The sequence below is a fragment of the Dreissena polymorpha genome, chromosome 9 (genome assembly GCF_020536995.1).
Source record: "Dreissena polymorpha isolate Duluth1 chromosome 9, UMN_Dpol_1.0, whole genome shotgun sequence".
Lineage (NCBI taxonomy): Eukaryota > Metazoa > Mollusca > Bivalvia > Myida > Dreissenidae > Dreissena > Dreissena polymorpha.
Genome location: NC_068363.1, coordinates 60,891,928 through 60,912,714, shown reverse-complemented (window position 1 = coordinate 60,912,714; position 20,787 = coordinate 60,891,928). Strand labels below are relative to the sequence as shown.

The window sequence follows — 20,787 nt, the reverse complement described above, 5'->3', positions numbered from 1 at the left end:
AACTGCCATGTGCCACCCTACCGGGAGGCATAATAATCAGCTTTATATCTGAAAGAGTTGCGAAAAAACCCTCAGGAAAACTGTTATTATAGTGAAAATTTAAGTCCAAGGCCCATAACTTCGCCAAATATCAATGGGCCAGAACAAATTTCACACTTTATAGACTCGCATACCAAAAATCAGCTCAATATCTGATATAGTTTCGTAAAAAACCTACGGACGACGGTTATTATAAACAGTTGATGACAATTTTGATGGTTTATCTGTGTTGATGGTGGTGAAAGTAATACTGTGTAGTAGATGATAAACCTTATTTAAGGAATTTACTTTGAAACTTTAGAGGAGGCTTGAATTCAAAGAGAAAAAATATTATGGTTATATGTCAGTCATACTTTATGATACATTTCTTTATAAAGGTTTTTGATTTTCAAAGTTTGCTTACCTTCTTCATCAAATAAATACATTTCTGAAAATGCTGTTCACACCAATATTTAAAGCTTATAGACTACACAAAGGTGCTGATTTACTTTTTATATTCCATAAATTTATGTTACAAAATAAGTTTTTTTAAGCATTAAAATTCACCTTTAAAAGTGCAAAATTAAAAAAAATAGGGAGCCAAGGGAAGACCCCTTGCACTTGGGAAGACCCCTCCTGCAGCCTCCCTGGTTGGGCCAGTCAAAAATTCTTGCGTACTACCCTGTCATTGGTTTCAACTTATTTATTAAAACATTGTTACATAAAATATAATTGCAAGTTAATAAGGGGATTGAGCTGAAAGGTTAACATTTATATATTTAATGAGCTCGACATGAAATAGAATATTCCATTTTTTCCACATGGATAATATTCACCAAAAATACCAACTTGATCATTAGAATATCTTGTGCAGTATTGATAAGGCTGCACATGTGTTTATAATTTTTATTGAAATTTGTGATAATTTGTGTGAATTTCACATGTTAATTTTTTTCCAATAGTTAACACTAGTGAAACTGTAGGCGGTTTTGTAGGCTAGAGCTCTTCGTAAACAGTATACTTGTTTAAGCTCAAAGCATTCCAGAAGAACTATTGTGTTGGTGTTTAAGCTTTAATCCTGCTGAGAGCTTTTTTTCATTTTTTTCTATTATTATTTTTGTGTGATTATAACATCAATGTAACACTATTATAAATTTTACAGGGAAATGCACATACAAAATATGCCCCTTTCATTCTTTGCTTGTTGCTTCCGCAAATTCATAAAATAAATATGACGATTTGATTTAAAATAGGCATTTTTGAAAACAAATGAATAGACATAAAATAAATAATGCATCTATAGATAATTAAGCATTTTCATAACATTGTATCGCGTGGAGCGAATTTAACTGCGTATTAAAATGCGGACGAATTATACGAATTCATTTGTGACGATCACACCGTTTCGGAATACATTTCGAATGGGTTATTATTATACGCGATTGCAGTGCGATTATGTGCGAAGAATAATAAAACCAGTCGATAACGTGTCGCCATCTTTGTTTGGGAAGTAATTTCTTGGGCCCAAATCGCTTGCATTTTCGCCAGTTTTCTGACACCACTTTAAGAAATGGTTCAATATATTCAGGTCACAGATGATGAAAATGAAGAAGCCATAGAGATACCAAGTGAAGAGGACGGTACACTGCTGCTAAGCACTTTGGCAGGACAGTTTCCCAACGCGTGTGGACTAAAGTACAGAAACCAATCAGGTGGTTTTCGAGGAATCCGCCTCAGCGATGGGCGGCTTCACCCACCTGATAATGCCTGGAAAGCATGCACATACTTGGTTGTCTATTCGAAAGGTAGTCCAGATTCATCCAGCGAAATGCGTTACTAACTTTAAAGAATAACCGTAAACCAAAATATTTTAAAATACAAATGGACCGTGTTCTGTGAAAAATGCGTTTAATGCACGTGCGTAGTGTCGTCCTAGATTAGCATGTGCCATCCGCACAGGCTAATCAGGGACGAATCTTTCCACTTTTATGATATTTTTCGTTTCGAAAAAGTCTTCTTAGCAAAATTCAAGTTAAATGGAAAGTGTCTGCCTAGTTGCAATGATTAACTCTCAGCTTTATGACTCATAGGCCATAGCAAATATCAAATCCTCTGGGAGTACTCAGGACGGTTATATGGACTAGTGTTTGCACTGATTAGCCTGTGCGGACTTCACAGGCTTATCCTCCAGAGCCCTATTTTGACTGTAGTTAATTGTACAATATACAATAGGTAATTGTATGACGTCAACAGATGTCACTTATTTATCAAACAGAGGCAAAACAAAAAAGGCGTCATTTCCGGTCACTTGACAATATCTGGCACAAACTTTACTCACATCCCCTTTTTTCAGAGCACGGCCCAAATAGTGAAATATGGTAGTTTCTTGTTGAGTCGTGGTTTCTTTATGAGTGGTGGGTATGGAGATCGTGTTAAAATTAAAATCTCTTTAAAGAACGTTGCATGTGATGCAGTTCGATACAGATTTTTTTGACAGTCACTGTCGTTTGCTGATAAAAAATGTGACAAGCAGGTCAATATATTTTAAATTATCATATATTTCCACTTTTATATTTTGTTCATATAAATTATAGTGTTTCTTAGTAACACATAATAGTTTATGAGCATCTTTCGTACTACATCGTCCGTTGTCATTTTTTCACAAGAATTTAACCTCCCCTGCAATGTCAGTTTAAAGGCTATTTATATAATGCGAATCTTTAAATCGAAATAGCCTATGAGAATGCACGGCTAAACAAGAACCTATTTTCAAGATGGCGGTTTGACACCAAATCGATTATTAATTATTCCCCGCCGTAGGTGGAGGGATATTGTTTTGGCGTTGTCCGTCCGTCTTTCCGTCCGTCCGTCACTTTTGTGTCCAGAGCCATATCTTGGAAGTGCTTAGGCAGATTTCATTGAAACTCGGTATGAGTATATATATGGATAAGAGGATGATGCACGCCAAAAGGCATTGTACACCGTCTGTTAATAACAGAGTTATGGCCCTTTGTATCTTGATAAAAATGCTTTTTTGAGTGTCAAATATAACACTTTTGTGTCCAGAATCATATTGGCGGGGGATATCAATTTAACGAATTTGCTTGTTTATTATTATTATGGACAACATTTGAAAAAAAACAATAAATATAAAGACCAAAGGTTAATAATTTTGTTTATAATGATTCATAGCCATATATTTATAAAATATTTGTGATGTAACAACTTTATGAAAATAACCCATGACTCAACAAGCATGACTCAACAACCAGCGGTTCTGAGGGCATATTAAAATCCCACAGTCTGTTAGTTGGTCAGTATGTCCTGATTAGTTTTCGCTAAATAAGTCAAGACATTGTCATCAGATCTTTACCAAACTTCATGAAAATGTGTAAGGCAATAAAACTTAGGTCAAGATCGATAATCAGCCAAATTGACCCAGACACTTCCATGTTTCGACCCTTGAATCATCGTAAAATTGTTTTTTTTCTTGTTTCCGCTCAATAACTTGAGCAAATGTCATATGATCTTAGCCACACTTCATGAAAATCGTAAAGCAATAACATGTAGGTCAAGTACAATAATCAACCAAATTTATCCAGACACTCCTGAGTAACAACCCTTGAAATATCGAAAAATTGTGTTTTTTCTAGTTTCCGCTCAATATCTCCAGCAATTGTCATTGTATCTTTAAAATTCTTCATGAAAATGTGAAAGGCAATAACATCTAGGTTAAGTTTGATAATCAGCCAAATTGACTCGGATACTTGAGTTACCGCTCTTGAATCATCGGAAAATTGCGTTTTTTTCTTGTTTCCGCTCAATAACTTTAGCAAATGTCATAGGAACTTCACCACACTTCATAAAAATGTGTAAGGCAGGGTTCTCAATAACGTTTGAGCCAACAGGCCAAAATGTGAAACCAACAAGCCTTCTAGGGGGGTCCGGGGCATGCTACCCCGGAAAATTTTAACATTGAAAACTTGATTTCCTGCATTTTGGGTCATTTTATGGCTATTTTAATGGTCAACCAGGCATTTTAAAATTAGCATTTTTTTGTGCATTTATAAATTTTAGCTTTTTTAACTAACAAAAGATACATGAAAAAAGCTCTTTATTACTAGTAAGTTTCCAACAAAGGTTTGCCCTAATTCATTAAAAATACGATTTTTCACAAAGTGTATCATAATTCAGATAAATATGACTTTCGGATACGTAATTGCACTCGAATTTTAAGGTCAATTTTAACGATTTTCACGTTGTTTTTTTTTGCACAAGGTTCCAATTGGAACATTTCATTCTGATAAGGAACTAAACTTCGATGTTGGATAGGGAATGGGGCCAAAATTTGGCCCTACAAGAATGGGCGGAAAAGGCCTGATCGTCCGCCTACCATGCACATTTCGGGTGAAACTTTCACAACAACAAAAACTTTGCATTAACACAAAAAACGCAAGCAACAAAAAATCACCATGTGATGAAAAGCGTCGAAATATGAATGCTTTTTGACCAATTCCAATTTGCGCCTTTTAATTGTTGTTGTTGGTGTAATGCGTTAAGGGAGATAATCAAGCGATGTCTTTGCTTTTAGCAAAAAGGAGCAAAATTACAGAAAAGACATGCAAATTTCGAAAAGTCAATTGCCGATTTTCCAAATCTGAGCGATTTTCAACCGGCCAAAATCTGATTTCAAACGGCCGATTTGGCCTGCGGCCGGCTCTTAATGAGAACCCTGGTAAGGTCATAAGATCTAGGTCAAGTTTGATAATCAGCTAAATTGACTAAGACACTCCTGAGTTACAGCCCTTGAATCATAAAAAATTGAGTTTTTTCTCGTTTCCGCTCATTAACTCGAGCAATTGTCATCGGTCCTTCACTAAACTACATAAAAATGTGTAAGGCAAGAAAATCTAGGTCAAGTTCGATTATCAGCCTAATTTACCCAGGCACTTCTGAGTAACGGCCCTTTGGGTTTCGTAAATTTGTTCTGTTATTTAGCTGTCTTTAAATACATAACTTTCAAAGCGTTTTTCGGGGGCATATGTCATCCTATGGAGACAGCTCTTGTTTGTCATTTGATTCAAAATTGGTTTTGGATATGCGTTTGGTTTGTTATTTATTCTGGGGTAACTGGCATGTTTGAGTTAACCTTAAAATCAGTTTAAATCCCCAATGCTTTGCATTGACAGACTTCCTAGTCTAGTTTTAATAATCTTATGTTTCAAGAGTTCTGCAATAAAACAAGTGAATTTGAACATGAATTTCTGTTTATATAGTTTCAGGATATTCATATTTTTCTATTATTATAATGTGCCTAAAAATTGGATATGAATGTGTTAGAAAGTACTTTAATTTCTCTTAACACCACCTTTTCAAAACAGTTTAGTTCCTTTGTGTCTTAAGTGAGTGGCTTATGGCCCATTATCGCATGGCCCTCTTGTTAAATATTGTGTAAACAGGTTGATTATAATACAAACAATATTAATTAATATATATTATTGGCTTTGTAGATAACAAGAACATCAAGAGTGTTGACATTAACAATCACATTACGAAAAAAGAGAAAAGTAAATGCAGTGATCTCATAGTTCTCGGGCTGCCATGGAAAAGCTCTGAAGATGACCTAAGAAATTACTTCTCAAAGTTTGGTGAACTTCTTCTTGTTCAGGTAAAACAGATGCATCTTTTAGATATATTTCACCATTGTTCCACTAAGAATTCATCTTAAAAACAGTAATTTAGTTTTTTTGAGCACACCATTAATGCTGATAAGGTGTGATTTATTAATTGAAGTTAAAAAGATTGAGAAGAATGAAATTTGAAATCTAGAAACAGTTGTATTCCTCAGTGTTTGTACAAGATCTAAGAATTATAATAATCTTAATTTATATCATATAAGAGTTTGTTATGATGAAATACAGTCATGTTGAATGTGTTGATATTCAAATTCTTTTTTTTTATTGAAATATATTGAAATATAAACTATTTAAATAAAAAAGTTTTGTTTTCTTAAAGGTGAAAAGAGACCCTACAACCAACCAGTCCAAGGGCTATGGTTTCATTCGTTTTCAAAAGTATGAAGACCAGGTGAAATGCATGTCAGTGAGACATCACATAGATGGCAGGTGGTGTGATGTTACAATCCCAAACTCTAATGTAAGTGTTATGCCAAAATTAACTAGAAATGGCGCGGCAGAGGCCGACTCGTATCCCCACGCCGCATGTTTGACCCAGGGGCGCCCCAGGGTTGGTAATGGGCCATGCATAGTTGAGATTGACCGTATTGTCATAAGAGAAGTTCAGTATCAATTAGAAGTGAAACGGTGTAGAAATGAAGAAGTTAAGTAAAAGGCAATTTTGGGTGGGTGTGGCCTATGTGGGCGGGGCGCTCCAGGGTTTGTAATTGGGCTATGCATAGTTGAGATTGGCCGTATTGTCATAAGAATAGTTCAGTATCAATTAGAAGTGAAAAGGTGTAGAAATGAAGAAATTATAGCAAAGGCAATTTTGGGTGGGTGTGGCCTATTTTGGCGGGGCGCCCCAGGGTTGGTAAAGGGGCCAAGCATAGTCGAGATTGACCATATTGTAATGCATAGTTGAGATTGACCGTATTGTCATAACAGAATTTCAGTATGAATTTGAAGTGAATTGGTGTAGAAATATTGAAATTATAGTAAAATGCAATTTTGGGTGGGTGTGGTCTATGTGGGCGGGATGCCCCAGGGTTGGTAATGGGGACATGCATAGTTGAGATTGACCGTATTGTCATAAGAGAGGTTCAGTATCAATTTGAAGTAAATCAGTGCAGAAATGAAGTTAATGTAAAATAACATTAAAAAATGAGTGAAAATCTCTGACCCGGCCCTGCCCCAACCCCCATAACTTTTGACCCAGGGGTCAGATCAAAATTCCAAATAGTGCAGGGTCGCACATATGCTCATAGCTACCATGTGTGCAAGTTTCAAGGTTCTAGTGCTAATAGTGTAGGAGGAGATAGTGGCCAGGACGGACAGACAGACGGGGGAGATAACTACAATATCCCCACGCTTTTCAAAAAGCGTAGGGATAATGACAGTGGCATACATTCAATATAAAAGCATGATTTTTCCACTTTGCTAAGCTAACCCGTACTAAATGAATCTCATTTGCAACTTAACAGATTAAATCCACACAGCATATACAAAATTGCATCAAGAGCATTTTATCACTTATTGTGCTTCGGAGCACTGTAATGGTGTTAGATCTTTTCTCTCATTTCACTCATTTCAGTTTATTATGCTCCCCCTAATTTTTTTTTGGGGGGGGGAGCATATAGTCGCCGCTTCGTCTGTCCGTCTGTGTGTATGTACGTCAGTGCACAATTTTTGTCCGGGCTATTTCTCAGCAATTAATGACCGGAATTCAATTAACCTTTATGGGAAGCTTCACTACCAAGAGGAGATGTGCATATTCTGGTCGATGATTTTTCACAGAGTTATGGCCCTTTAAAATTTTCCATTAACTGTACATATAGTGCAATTCTTGTCCCCCCAACTACTAGACGTTTCCTTTATCTGAATATATAGTGCAATATTGTGACAAAAAAAACCTTTGGGGAGCATCACCCGTCTCCGACGGTTTCTTGTTTGCATTAAGGCAAGACACAATTGTAAAACCTAATCAGTACAATTAATTTTTGTGAGCATAATTAGTGATTCCTTTTTGTCAATTATTTGTTGTGCCATGTGAACACTCTAGGGGCCAAAATATTCATGAAACTTGTTCAGAACATTTTAACCAATGATACCGCAGTTGAGTTCAAAACTGGGTCATGTGCTGAAAAACTATGTCAGTAGGTCAAATTAAAGAAAAAGCTTTTGCACATTCTAGAGGCATTATTCATTGTCATATTGTCTTAAAACTTTGTAAGAAAATGTGTCATGTGGGATCAAATTAAAGAAAAAGCATGCAAACACTCAAGAGGCCACATTTATTGACCAATCTTCATTAAGCTGGGAAGAACCTTAACACTATCTTGGCCAAAATGAAAACTGGGTCACATGTGGTCATAATGTAAAAGAAAGCTTGTGAACACGTTAATTGCTCAGTCATCATGGGACTTGGCCCGAGTATTTGTCTCCATGATGTCTCGGCTGGGTTCAAAACTGTATCATTGCGGTAAAAAACTAGGTAAAATGGTAACATAAAAAGGAAATGCTTGGGAACACTCCAGCAGGCAAGTTTTTTATTGTCTTGCATAATGCATTAAGCCCTATGGTCTTCTTGTTATGCCCACGGTAGGGTGGCATATAGCAGTTGAACTGTCCGTCCGTCAGAATTAAAATTTTGTGTGTGTGTGTGTGTGTGTGTGTGCAATATTGAAGATAGCAACTTGATATTTGGCATGCATGTGTATCTCATGGAGCTGCACATTTTGAGTGGTGAAAGGTCAAGGTCATTCTTAAAGGTCTTAGGTCAAATATATGGCTACAAAGTGGCGCAGTAGGGGGCATTGTGTTTCTGACAAACACATCTCATGTTAAGCATTACCCACAACAAAGTAGTGGATTGTAAACTTGACAAACCATGGACGTCTGTTTGTCCATTTCTGACACAAACTTGTTAAAGTACTTATACACTTTTCAACGTTCAAAATTTATATTCTTTGCAGTGTACTGTTCAATTTGATATGAAGTTATGGATAAGCAATTTTTTATTTTTCCTATGTTTAAATTTACAGAATTTTGAGCAGTTTCTCTATTGCAGAACATTGTGAATTTATGTTGTGTTTCCCAAATGCTTTTTTATGAGATGATTAAAGTGCTAAGTTTTAAAAATAATAAAAATGCATGTATGCTTTTCAAAAGTGACATTACATTTTATTTAAAGTATGAAGTTTGCATGATTGACAAATAAAATTGGCTTAATCTTGTTAAGTTTATTAGTATGCTACCTGAGTGTTGAAATGTGATATTATGAAATACTAAAAAGTTCTTCTAAATATATTTCTCTTGAATAAGCTAAAATATTTACCCCTAATGTATATAAGTATTTACTATGAAATGTACTCACAATTTGGTTGAATGTTGCATCATTAGCATTTTCAAACGGCTGTTTATTTCGATTTAATTGATGCTCGATTGTTACTTATACGGTTTGTCTTACTACAGGAGGGTGCCCACCAAGTCATCAGCCGCAAGGTATTCATCGCTCGCTGCACAGAGGACATCACTGCTGATGATCTCCGCAACTATTTCTGCCAATTTGGCGAGGTTGTTGATGTCTTCATTCCGAAGCCCTTCAGGTCGTTTGCATTTGTCACCTTCTCTGACCCGGATGTAGCTCACAGCCTGTGTGGCGAGGACCACATAGTGAAGGGCGTAAGCGTGCATGTGAGTTACGCAGCACCCAAGGGGACTGACCGATACGGGGACAAGAAGCCACAGCCCACTACTGCTGTTGTTCCTAGAGTGGGCGGCGGCTATTTGCCACCTGTCACCCATGGTGGCTGGCAGCCACACAAAAATAACCACCAAATAGCCAAACCCATAGCATATCCATCCAACATGCCCCCACAAGACATGAACGCGGTAAGTATCTTCAATTCTGCAATGATGGCAGCTGCCCAGGCAATGTTGCAAGGCCATGCTGGTAACTGGGCCCACATGGCCCCACCACCGCAGCCTGGGCCTCCCCCGCAGCATGTTCCAGTCACAGTGAGCGGCCCAGATACCTCCCAACCCGGGCATGTGCCATACGCCCCACCCCAGAGCACTACTGCCTGGGGGTGGGGACACCACACCACTGAGCCACAGCCTGGTAGCTATGCTGGATGGAGTCAGTCCAACAGGCAGCCACAGGGCTGGAGTTAAGTTGTTGTCTCTCTTACCTCACAATCTTGGGCTGTTGTCACCTGGGGCTGGAAACGATTGTCCTCTTTGCTCAATACCTCAATATCTGCATTGCACTTACGGAGTTATTGAACTTAGCTGGATACTGGTATTTTTTACCTATCAGGATTACAAGCTTCATTTTGAACATTTCAGGTTTTCTTTGTTGATATATTTTATGAAAGTATTCAGTTTAAATTTTAGAATTATTAATCTTTTTTAAGATTTATTTTTGTTGTTTTTTCTTCAGTGTGTATGAAAACACACAAATGGTTATTTAATGGAATTGAAATGTTATGCTTATTATCATCATTAGATGTTGGTAATTACTTTCAATTCTTTTTCATTTGTTCATAGTTTACACCAAAGTTTTGTTTGTTGTGTTCTGGTTTTTGGTTTTTCTTTTACCACGCTTTCTTACCTTATTTTTTAATGCTGTTTTTATGCCCCTGGATCGATAGATCGGGGGTATATTGTTTTTGGTCTGTCTTTCTTTCTGTCTGTCATTCTGTCCCAAAACTTTAATGTACCGTAAAGTTTTGCAATAACTTTTGAAATATTGAGCATAGCAACTTGATATTTGGCATGCATGTGTATCTCATGGAGCTGCACATTTTAAGTGGTGAAAGGTCAAGGTCATCCTTCAAGGTCAAAGGTAAAAAAATTCTGTCCCCCCAAAAAAATTTGCAATAACTTTATAAATATTCAACATAGCAACATCATATTTGGCATGCATGTGTATCACATGGAGCTGCACATTTTGAGTGGTGAAAGGTCAAGGTCATCCTTCAAGGTCAAAGGTAAAAAAAAAGTGGCGCATTAGGGGGCATTGTGTTTCTGACAAACACATCTCTTGTTTTTTTCGAACTTACTAGTTGTTTTGTATTGACTAATAATCTACTGTGTTGCCAAAATTTGTAGACAAAACAATCAAATGGGTACTCCAAAACTAATAAAGCTTGAGTATTAGGTTGTCATATCTGTTACTGGTACCTATTGCAGATACAATATACATTTAGTCATTCTTGACCATTTAACTGTCTTGATATTATGCTTAATAAAAAACACTGTTGTGTGTTAAATCCTCAACATCCAGCATAGTACATTGTTAAAGGCATTTGCTCAATTTTCTCAGAAAAAATATTTATTTGCATAATTTCATTATTCCCATGGTGATAATTAAACACTTGTTAGGAGCATGGTGATTGCTACCTGAAAAGAGAATCAGTTTCCATCCCACATTGGACTTGATGGAATGTTGATTGTTGAAACAACACTGCATTTAATGTTGACTTGGAAAGTCATTGTATATAATTAGCCATTCAGTTGATTACTTTGTGTTTTTTATAAGTTTGTTACTTTTTAAAAGCTCACATGCAAATGGTGAGATTTTGCATCACCCTTTTGTCTGTCTTGTTATGTGCACCCAGCTTCATCAACATATGCCTTGTGAGCACACAAGTGGCGGCATTTATTGCTTATTTTCATGAACATATACCCCAATGGTATCTTGTCCCAAGTTCGAAAATGGGTCAGGTGGGAACAAAAAATTTGCAGAGCAAATTTAAGAAAAAACTTGTGTTTACTCCAAGAGGCCATAATTATTGCTAAATCTTCTTGACATTTGGTCAGACGATTTGTTCAAATTACATCTTGGTGGTTAACAAAACTGGGTAATGTGGGAACAAACACTAAGGGAGATCCAGAAAATAGCTTGAGAACACTATAGAATTAGATCCAATATCTGTGATCCAATCTCTACAAAACTTGGTAAGAACATTTGTCCTAACCTTATCTCTGTTGATTTCAAAGGATCTTGTGATCTCTCTAGAAACCACATTTTTTTGCTCATTCTTCATGAAACTTGCTCTGAACATTTGTTCTTAAGATTTCTCTGACTAGAATATCATGATGTCTGTCCATTGAAAAACATGGCGGCCATTAGGTGGGGCAGTTTTCTGTATTTGGCTGTATTAAAACCTTTAGAAGACACAGTGAAACTTGTGGAGACCATTGAAAATGTGTAAGTCTATTATGAATCCTTTTGAGCACTTCCTGCTCAGAACAGTTCCTTGGTGTCTTGGGGGAGCGTTTGAGAATTCGGGAATTTTTGTTTATTAACTTATTTCACTGTAATGCATTTCATTTTATGTGTTAATTTTTTTTTTCAGTACAAGTTGTTTACATATTTTCTTGCTTTTTTGAGTTATTTCTTTCATGAAATTACCTTAAACAAGTAATATAGAGCGATGCCTCTTTGTTATTCAATTAACCCTAGGGTGATGTAAAGAGAATTATAATGTTTTTTTAACAGTATTGGATTAAATGGTTTTAAGATTCATCATTCCATTTATGGTTGCCATAATTTTAGGAAAACCATAGGGATTTATGATGTGGTGTGGCTTATTTTTTCCTAATTTACAGACAGATCAAGAGTACAAATGAATCGGAAAATATTGAATACATTATTTTTATTAAATATGAAGTCTTGCAAATATACTGTTATGTAAACTTCCGGATACATGAAAACGAATAAGACGGTTCTAAAAAATGAGAATGATTTGTTAGTGGGGAAAGAAGAAGCATTGGATAAGAGTTGTTTTGCATATTGGAGAAACTTGATTTGATAATTGAAATTTGTAAAATAATTTGTGAATTTAAGAAATTATGTTGGTTTGTTCCCTATGCAATAATCTGTTGAATATAACATACAAAGCAAAATACCATTAATTCTGATTTCAAACGATTGTTATTACACTTTTCTTGAATAGGAATTACTGGTTACCATTTTTGTCAACTCATTGCAATATTTGGTCCATATGACATAAATGTGTGGATCCCAGATCTCATGTTGTTAGATTGAACTGTTGAACAGTGATACATATAGTAGAAAGTGATATGATTTACAATTCTTCTAAAGGTTGAATTTGTCTGGAGGGATCAGTTAAAAAAAACATATATATATAACTGTGGTTCCATTTTATTGGTTGCAATATATATTGTAGATTGTTCCATCATTGTTATAAACATTGTATAGTTTTATTTGTATATTACCATAATTGTAAGAGTTGGTCTCTGGGAAAACTGGGCTTAATGAATGCACAAGAAATATCGTCCCTGATTACCCTGTACAGTCAGTACTGCTTATCAGGGACGACACTTGCCGCCTTGACTGGAATTTTTGTTTTGAAAAGACTTGCCCGGTTTTCCCAGATTGTGGCCAATATTGTTTATACTATATGACATGTACGTATACTCAAAGTGCTATACATTTCCATACATGTTTTACACTTATCACAGTTTTGGGGCACAAATGACCTTGACCTTGTCACCATGTGTGCGGGAGATGGTATGAAACTGCAGAGCTTGTGTACGGTTGAGATAAATGACAGGATCGTGTTTCAATTGGCGTTTTCCTAAGCATTAATAATCAATATGCAGGTTTTATTGAAGAAATGGGATTATGATTAACAATTATTGTGTTATCTGTTTTAGAAGTTTTTTTAGGTTGTGTAGGATTGATAATGGAAAACGATCTTGTCTTGAAAATTCTTCCGAAGTAAAGTTCATTTTATGTAGTGTTTATGTCTGTTGAACAGCCATTAGATTAAGAAAGGTCATTGAAGTATGTTTTTATTTCCTTGCAACCAGCATCAAATTGTTGTTATAGTTATTAATTGTGTGGTTCTAAGTAGAATATGTTTTGAGAGGATAGTAAGTCAAATTTGTGAGAAAAAAATCAAGAGTGTTCAATATAATGTAATGATAGTTAAGCAGGTTTGTGTCCAGTTGTTTTTACTTGTTAAGAGATGTTTTGTCTCTATAATGAAATGCTCAATATTTTATGTACGTGTGGGGTAAGAAGTCAAGAAAGAGAAGAACGTTCTGTAATAATTTTGTGTGTTTCATTTTTAAAATATTTGGTGTTTTTACATTTGTTAAGAAATGTTGTTATATATTTTTATTCTGTCAAACAGAGTTATTTTCTAGTCCTGCCAAACTAAACATGTCGGTCAAGGTCACTTGTGCCCATCTGAATTTTAGATATTTTTTTGAAGCCATGGAGATGTTCACATGGTTTTATTATGGTTTTGAGATATAGTTTATTTTTACACTGTTACTGTTTTGTGAACGAGATGACGAACGTAACAGGTTGCGTAACAGTCGAAAAAATATTGATAGAACTTGCGAGTATGAGGTTTGGAAGAATCGCCCGATAGCGCTACAATGAACGGTGAAGTAATTGTTGACAAACTGAAGTGTTGAATACAAAAATGTAGTTCTGAGGTTTCTGGTACGAGTCCTAAACTGTGTGTAGCAAAAATGTCATTATTGAGTGTTGATCTAGCGTTTCCTATTACTTAATGTTTGACGGACATTAAAAGAAACAAGTTGGAAATCACGTGTGGAAATCTGATATTAGATATATCATCAGAAGGCAAAATTATTGTTAATTAAAGTTTTTTTTTAATTTGTAATGAGCAATATTTAGTCCAAGTGTCTTTATTTGATTTGTATGTCTATCAAACTGACTTTGTTCAAAGACATTTGCTAAGGATACAAATATCTCTTGTATGCTGTCCCTGTGTAGTATCAATTTTCTTAAATCAGAAAATTTTAATACAGTTTAATTGAAAGTTAGAAACTTTTAAGAAGGATGCGTCTTTCAAATTCAAGACATCAGACGTCTGAAATTTAATAAAGCAATTTTTGAGTATCGTAACATTATCGTATTTGAATGCATAATATAACCTTAAATTGTGTTATATGTTGCTTGATTGATTTAAATTTCAAAATATAACCAGGTATACTATATCTTCAATATATTAGCCTATAGTATGTGTGTATATATAGATATCTTCTGTTGTGTTAGTTGGACAGACAGGGCACAATCAGCTGAATACATGTTTTATGAAGTTTTGAATTACTAAAAATAGATTTATCATAAATAAACTTAACAAATGTTTTGATTTTTGTTTGAGACTTAGCTGATTTTGCTCTGTGTCCATATGTGTGTGATGGATTGTGATAGAATGCCTCCTTCTGTAAACTGTGTATATCCTTTGTTGTCAGTGTGTGGTGTGGTTGAATAAAATTATACATGGTGCATTGGCCTTATTGTTCTTGCAAATATGCTTGGTACAGGCTGTTTAAAATATAGGTAACACTTTCAAGCCAGATGTTAACATGTTATTTGTAAAGAGAACACAATGACATTTTTATCATGTATTAAGTCTTATAATTCAATGCACATAAAAAGGTGTACTTAGGTATACAATTGCGAGACAGAAAAAAAGCATGAATTGATTTTATTGAATCAAGGTTATGCTGTTGAACAGAAACATATTTATTGTCTCCTGGGAAGTGTTTTCAAAAATATCATTTTTAGACGAGTTTTGAATTTTACATAACGTGGCTGTTTTCAATGAAAAAAAAAGATTTAGCCCATACAATTTACACAGTATAACGATAATGACTACTATTGACAAAGAAATATGATTGGCAATTTCTATGGGTGCTTCAAGAGACCATATTTTGTCACATCAGTTGCAAATGTAAAGCGAAACCCAGTAGATGTGGGTATGAAGAAGAAATTCTTGTTACATAAGAAGTTTTTACTGCAATATTTGAGTCGATATATTTTTTTTGCAACAAAACCCTGTCCAGGTAAATTTTTGCTAATATTGCACATACTAAAGTGAAATGTATAATTTTAAAGCAAAGAAAATGCTAAATTGTATGTAATCCATGTAAAAATTGGTACCTGCAGTGCAAGAAAAAAGTTTAAATGTAGCTTAAAATGTGGAAATGAGCATCTTTTCGCTGTCCCTTGATTACATGTTTTTACATCCTGCACTGTAATTCGAAAAATATATTTCATAAATTATATTGGTGATCACGGGAGTTAAATTTATTTTTATTTTTTATGATATCAAATAACAGAACATAAATTGTACACGGATTTTCTGTTACATATAAATTGTACCTTAAATTCAATTCAGTGATGTAACAACTGGCTTTAAACCTAAAATACAAGTTAACTTATTGGAAATTGTACATCTACCTCCTTTCTGAAGAGCAATTCTGAAAACAAAGATGTCCGCAAGCAAGTAGGACTGTAGATGTTTGAAACAAGGAATTCTCCAATTTTATTGACCTCGGGGTCACTGCATGCAATTCTAATAGTTCTTTGATATAATAACCATTATATTATTTATGCTGACAATAATCATGTTTGTCCATTTTTCTATATTATGTGTTTAATGGAGGTGCAAACATTTCAACATACATTTTTACACTGATGTATATTACACAGGGATTTAAGGTCGCCAAAGGTCAAATACATCCTTGATGTAACATTCGTTGATGTAGCGGTGAAAACTGTTACATCAAGGAGAGGTTTTGGTACATGAAGGAAAATTAACTCACCAAGATGGTATAAATAACTTACAAGCTTTAATTTAACTGCATGTGATGTGTATATATTTGTTGATCAACACATGTGCCACATTGCTGGTGTGCTTATAAAGGTATTTGAGTACACGTGTGGAAAACAGTATAAATTATTAGAACAAAATGTTACACCAAGGAGAGCAATAAAAGTCATACACACGATGCAGAAGTGATGTTTGTGTATCTTTGATTTGTTTTGGTATACGTCATTCATATTCCGAAAACTGATGCTTAATGCATTTTAATGTTAACAAGATAAACAGAGATGTAATAAAAAAGATGTTACATCAAGGAAAGGTTTGTATTACATGACAGAGAATGTGTAACTATATTTGTGAAATGTGAGATGTGCAGATCGTTTAGTGAAGTCTAGATGTTAAAATTATACTATAGTGGTTTCTACTTTTCTCTTGGGTATAGAACAAAATACTTAGAAGTCTATATTTCAAGTTAAAATCTGATATGTCATGTAGCTGTTACATCAAGGAATGATTAACTGTTACATAAAGGAAATAGATGAAAAGAGATGTTAAAAGGCGTAGTATCAATGTGAAGCAATTCAATTTTAAGAACAAATGTGGTATACTATGTCTTTTACAAGCACGATGACGGCTTTTTATTTTATCTGGTGTACGGTATAGTGTTATATTTAAGCAACTGTTACATCAAGGAGAGATTGTTACATCAAAGAAGCCGGGAACATTGACAATTGTTAATGTGATGTTATCCCATACTTTTTATGTCAGTTTCAATAGAAAACATGCTGAATTTAATTTCTATCATAATTAATTTATTCGCACAACTCACACACAAGTGTAAAAGTTACATATCACTCACTCACAAGTGTCAAAGTTACATATCACTCACTCACAATTGTCAAAGTTTCTTGTCACTCACTCACAAATGTCGAGGTTACATATTATTCACTCACAAGTGTCAAAGTTACATATCACTCACTCGCTCGCTCCCTCACTCACTCCTTCACTTACTCACTTAACCTCACAAATCATATATTTTCCATTTCTAGGATGGGAATGTCTGATAAGTACCATATGCAATGGTACTATAGAGGTAGTCTGGTCACCTCATTTGAACGAAGTCTTTGTCCATACATGCAGCACATTTACAAAAGTCGGTAACAGTATCGGTATCTTAAAAATTGTCGTGAACGTCGTAGGCCAAATGCGTGTCTAGTACAGATTTCCGAAAATTATAACGGTAAACTCGCAAGTTAAGTTTAAAGTACGCACCTTGGTGGTTCAAAAAAACAAGTCAAGTTACAGACTGGCGTTTACTATGTTGGAAATGAAGAATCGGGTAAAACATTTTGTACAGTCTCCGATTCCCTTTACCACGGGCCAGCTGCGATATGGTGTCACTTGCGTGAAGTTCTATGTGAAATACGAACACAATATAAATCTTGACACAATTGAGTTTTTCAGTGACGGGCCACTATCACAATATAGACAGAAGGGAAATTTTTATCTTCTTACACACGAGCCAATCAAATATGGGTTTAAAATTGTCAGATGGTCATTTTTTGAAAGTAGTCATGGAAAAGGCATTCCGGATGCTATCGGGGGAGCTTTAAAGCGCGAAGCTGACAGAAAGGTGAAATATGGTAATGATATCACATGTGCCAACAACTTTGTCACGCATTTGGGTGATTGATTCTGAAGATATCGAAATGAAAAAGATAAGTTAGACAAAGTGAACTTGAAACCTATACCTGGGACACTCAAATTACATCAGGTGTTTGTGGATGCACGAACCAGTGATGTTTTACAGGGATTCAAGCTGCATGTGCGGTGAAGTTTGTGAACATTATCTGACGAACAAAACGATAGTGACCGACATTAAAACTAAATCTGACGAAAGTAAAATAGCCAAAAGAAAACTGGATGATGAAAACCCAGAGACAAATTCACCAATCCGAACCAGAACAAAAATGCCAAAGGTACATGACAAAATTAGACAAGATAAGCAGGTAGATGACTTCAAGATGTACTTGAATCGGCTTTGTAAGTGCAAAACGTTTACCAAGTTACAAAATGAATATAGTGAAATCGCAGATGACATAGACGAAATGTATGTTGATCCGTAAAAAGCACACATTTTAATGGAAGGCTGAGAGATTATCGATATTGTAGCAGACTATATTCCAGTCGACTTACCTGAATCTGATCTACTCCCATGTAAGGTGCATGCTTTTAGAAACTGTGTGCCTTTTGTTGCAAGTATGTTTGCTTCCTGTCATGCAAATCGGGTTGGAAAAATGCGAATAATTCTTGAATTGGTACAGAATGCAACATATTACATGAATGATGATTTTCTTATAAACGGACAATATGGTCGAACTACGATCACAAAATCATCTATAAAAACAGTATGCTCAATATTCGGATGCTTTCGTACCAGGATGCAGGATAACTGATGTCAATCTACAGGAAAGAAGTTCTTTCTATCACAAAGAATGAAACATTTATGGGTATATGGCAAATCCACGCTCTGTCGTCTGTACTAAAGGTACCTATATATTCAACATATCCGGACGTCGGAAACAGAAATGTTAGGAATGACGTAAATAAATTAGTAAATTCTATTTCTGGAAACAGAGCCGAACCTATTTTCATTTTATGGACATCCAACAGAGAATATAATTATGACACCAGAACACTGGGTACCATATCATTTTGTGCCGTTGCTAAAGGTACTTAACTTGAATATTGACGATGAAAACAGCAATACAGATGATGACATGTGCAACATTCATCAACAAGAATAGATCCAGCAAATACCTGAAACTGGAATCGGAGATACCAAAGCCAGAAGTGACATTACCGAAATGTCAGATATGAACATGCAGATAGAAAAAGACATAACTATACATGTACATGATTTGAGAAACACAGGAAAGTTAAATGGAACAATATATACCTTAAAGAAAATTGATGGAACTGATTATGAATATGAATATTGTTTACAGGAAGCTTCTGGTGATGAAATAACTGATGAGAAGGCTGCTGGTAGTAGGTGAATGACAAGCCTGGTAGTAGAGAGACGAAAGAAGTGATTGATGTGAGGGCTGGCAATGGTGTTATGAAGGATATGACTTATTAGAAGGATGTAAGTAAGAGGAAAGGAGGTACTGATGAGAAGGCTGCTGTTTATGAGGTGAATGGGATGACTGATGAAGAGATTGGTGGAAGTGACATGAATGAAGTTAGTCATAACCAAGTTGTTTGTAGTGAGAGGTATGATGTGACCAATGAGAAGGCTGTTAAAAGTGAGTTGACTGATGAGAAAGCTGTTGATAGTTAGGAAAATGAAGTGATTGATGAAAAGGCTGTTGATAGTGAGGCAAGTGGGGTGACTGATGAGAAGTCTGTTGATAGTTAGGAAAATAAAGTGAATGTTGAGAATGCTGTTGAGAATGAGGCAAATGAAGCGACTGATGAGAAGGTGGCTGTTGATGGTGACGCAAGTGAAGCGACTGATGAGAAGGCTGCTAATAGATGCAAGTGAAGCGACTGAGGAGAAGGCTGTTCATAGTGAGGCAAGTGAAGTGACTGATGAGAAGGCTGTTGATAGTGAGGCAAGTGAAGCGACTGAGGAGAAGGGTATTGAACGTGAGGCGAGTGAAGTGACTGATATGAAGGCTGTTGATAGTGAGGCAAGTAAAGTGACTGATGAAAAGGTTTCTGATAGTGAGGCAAGTGAAGCGACCGAGGAGAAGGCTATTAGAGGAAATGCGAATGAAGTAACGGATGAGGAGACTGGTAGAAGTGAAGTGGATGAAATATATATTGAGAAGGTCGTTAATAGTGAGGCAAATGAAGGGACTGGTGAGAAGTCTGTTAGTAGTGACATGAACAAAGTGACTGATGACGAGGTTGGTAAAATATAAAGATAATTAAACATCAAACCGAAATACATTAACAACGCACACAGTGTGGACCTTTTTGTCTCCCGTTTACTTTGAGCAGGAGCATAATATTACAAAACATTCTGTCTTGAAAATGCTTCTGAAACGTCTCCTTCTTCCTCATACGTCGCATGTCGTCATATAGCAAGTAGATATAAGGATATCAATTAACCAATTCATAACGTAGATTAACATTGCCCTACCTGAAAATGGCTTATTTTGAAGCATACCGCTTGGTTTCCTAGAAGCTCCACATGATCAATATTTGCTCATGTGAGCTCAAAGCAAACATATATCCTCTATTTACTTCAGGACTCTAGGGGTCAGTGATTCAAGTCCTGTTGAGGATTGTTTTTTTCCTTTTTTAAATTTTATTATTGATTTTTTTACTGGAGCTTTTTAAATCCAATGTTTACATTTATCAATATAAAGCATTTAAGGACACACTTCAATACATGCCAAAATCTGTGAAAAGGCCCCTTTAAAGCCACGTTAATACTCAAAATCTACTAATATGTCGTA

At 35.5% G+C, this 20,787-nt stretch overlaps 1 protein-coding gene across 1 annotated transcript; it reads left to right on the top strand.

Annotated features, from left to right (window-relative positions):
- Positions 1 to 1,261: 1,261 nt before the first annotated feature.
- On the top strand, positions 1,262 to 14,994 carry LOC127843698 (TAR DNA-binding protein 43-like). Its single transcript, XM_052373419.1, has 4 exons — positions 1,262 to 1,823; positions 5,529 to 5,686; positions 6,034 to 6,174; positions 9,168 to 14,994. Exons 1-4 carry the CDS (start codon positions 1,589 to 1,591, stop codon positions 9,867 to 9,869), a joined length of 1,236 nt encoding a protein of 411 aa, XP_052229379.1. The 5' UTR covers positions 1,262 to 1,588; the 3' UTR covers positions 9,870 to 14,994.
- Positions 14,995 to 20,787: the final 5,793 nt, after the last annotated feature.

Coding starts and splice junctions, on each gene's coding strand:
- LOC127843698 (XM_052373419.1), top strand. CDS start 1,589: ATGGTTCAATATATTCAGGTCACAGATGATGAAAATGAAGAAGCCATA. Junction 1,824..5,528: donor CTTGGTTGTCTATTCGAAAG/GTAGTCCAGATT, acceptor TTGGCTTTGTAG/ATAACAAGAACATCAAGAGT. Junction 5,687..6,033: donor GTGAACTTCTTCTTGTTCAG/GTAAAACAGATG, acceptor GTTTTCTTAAAG/GTGAAAAGAGACCCTACAAC.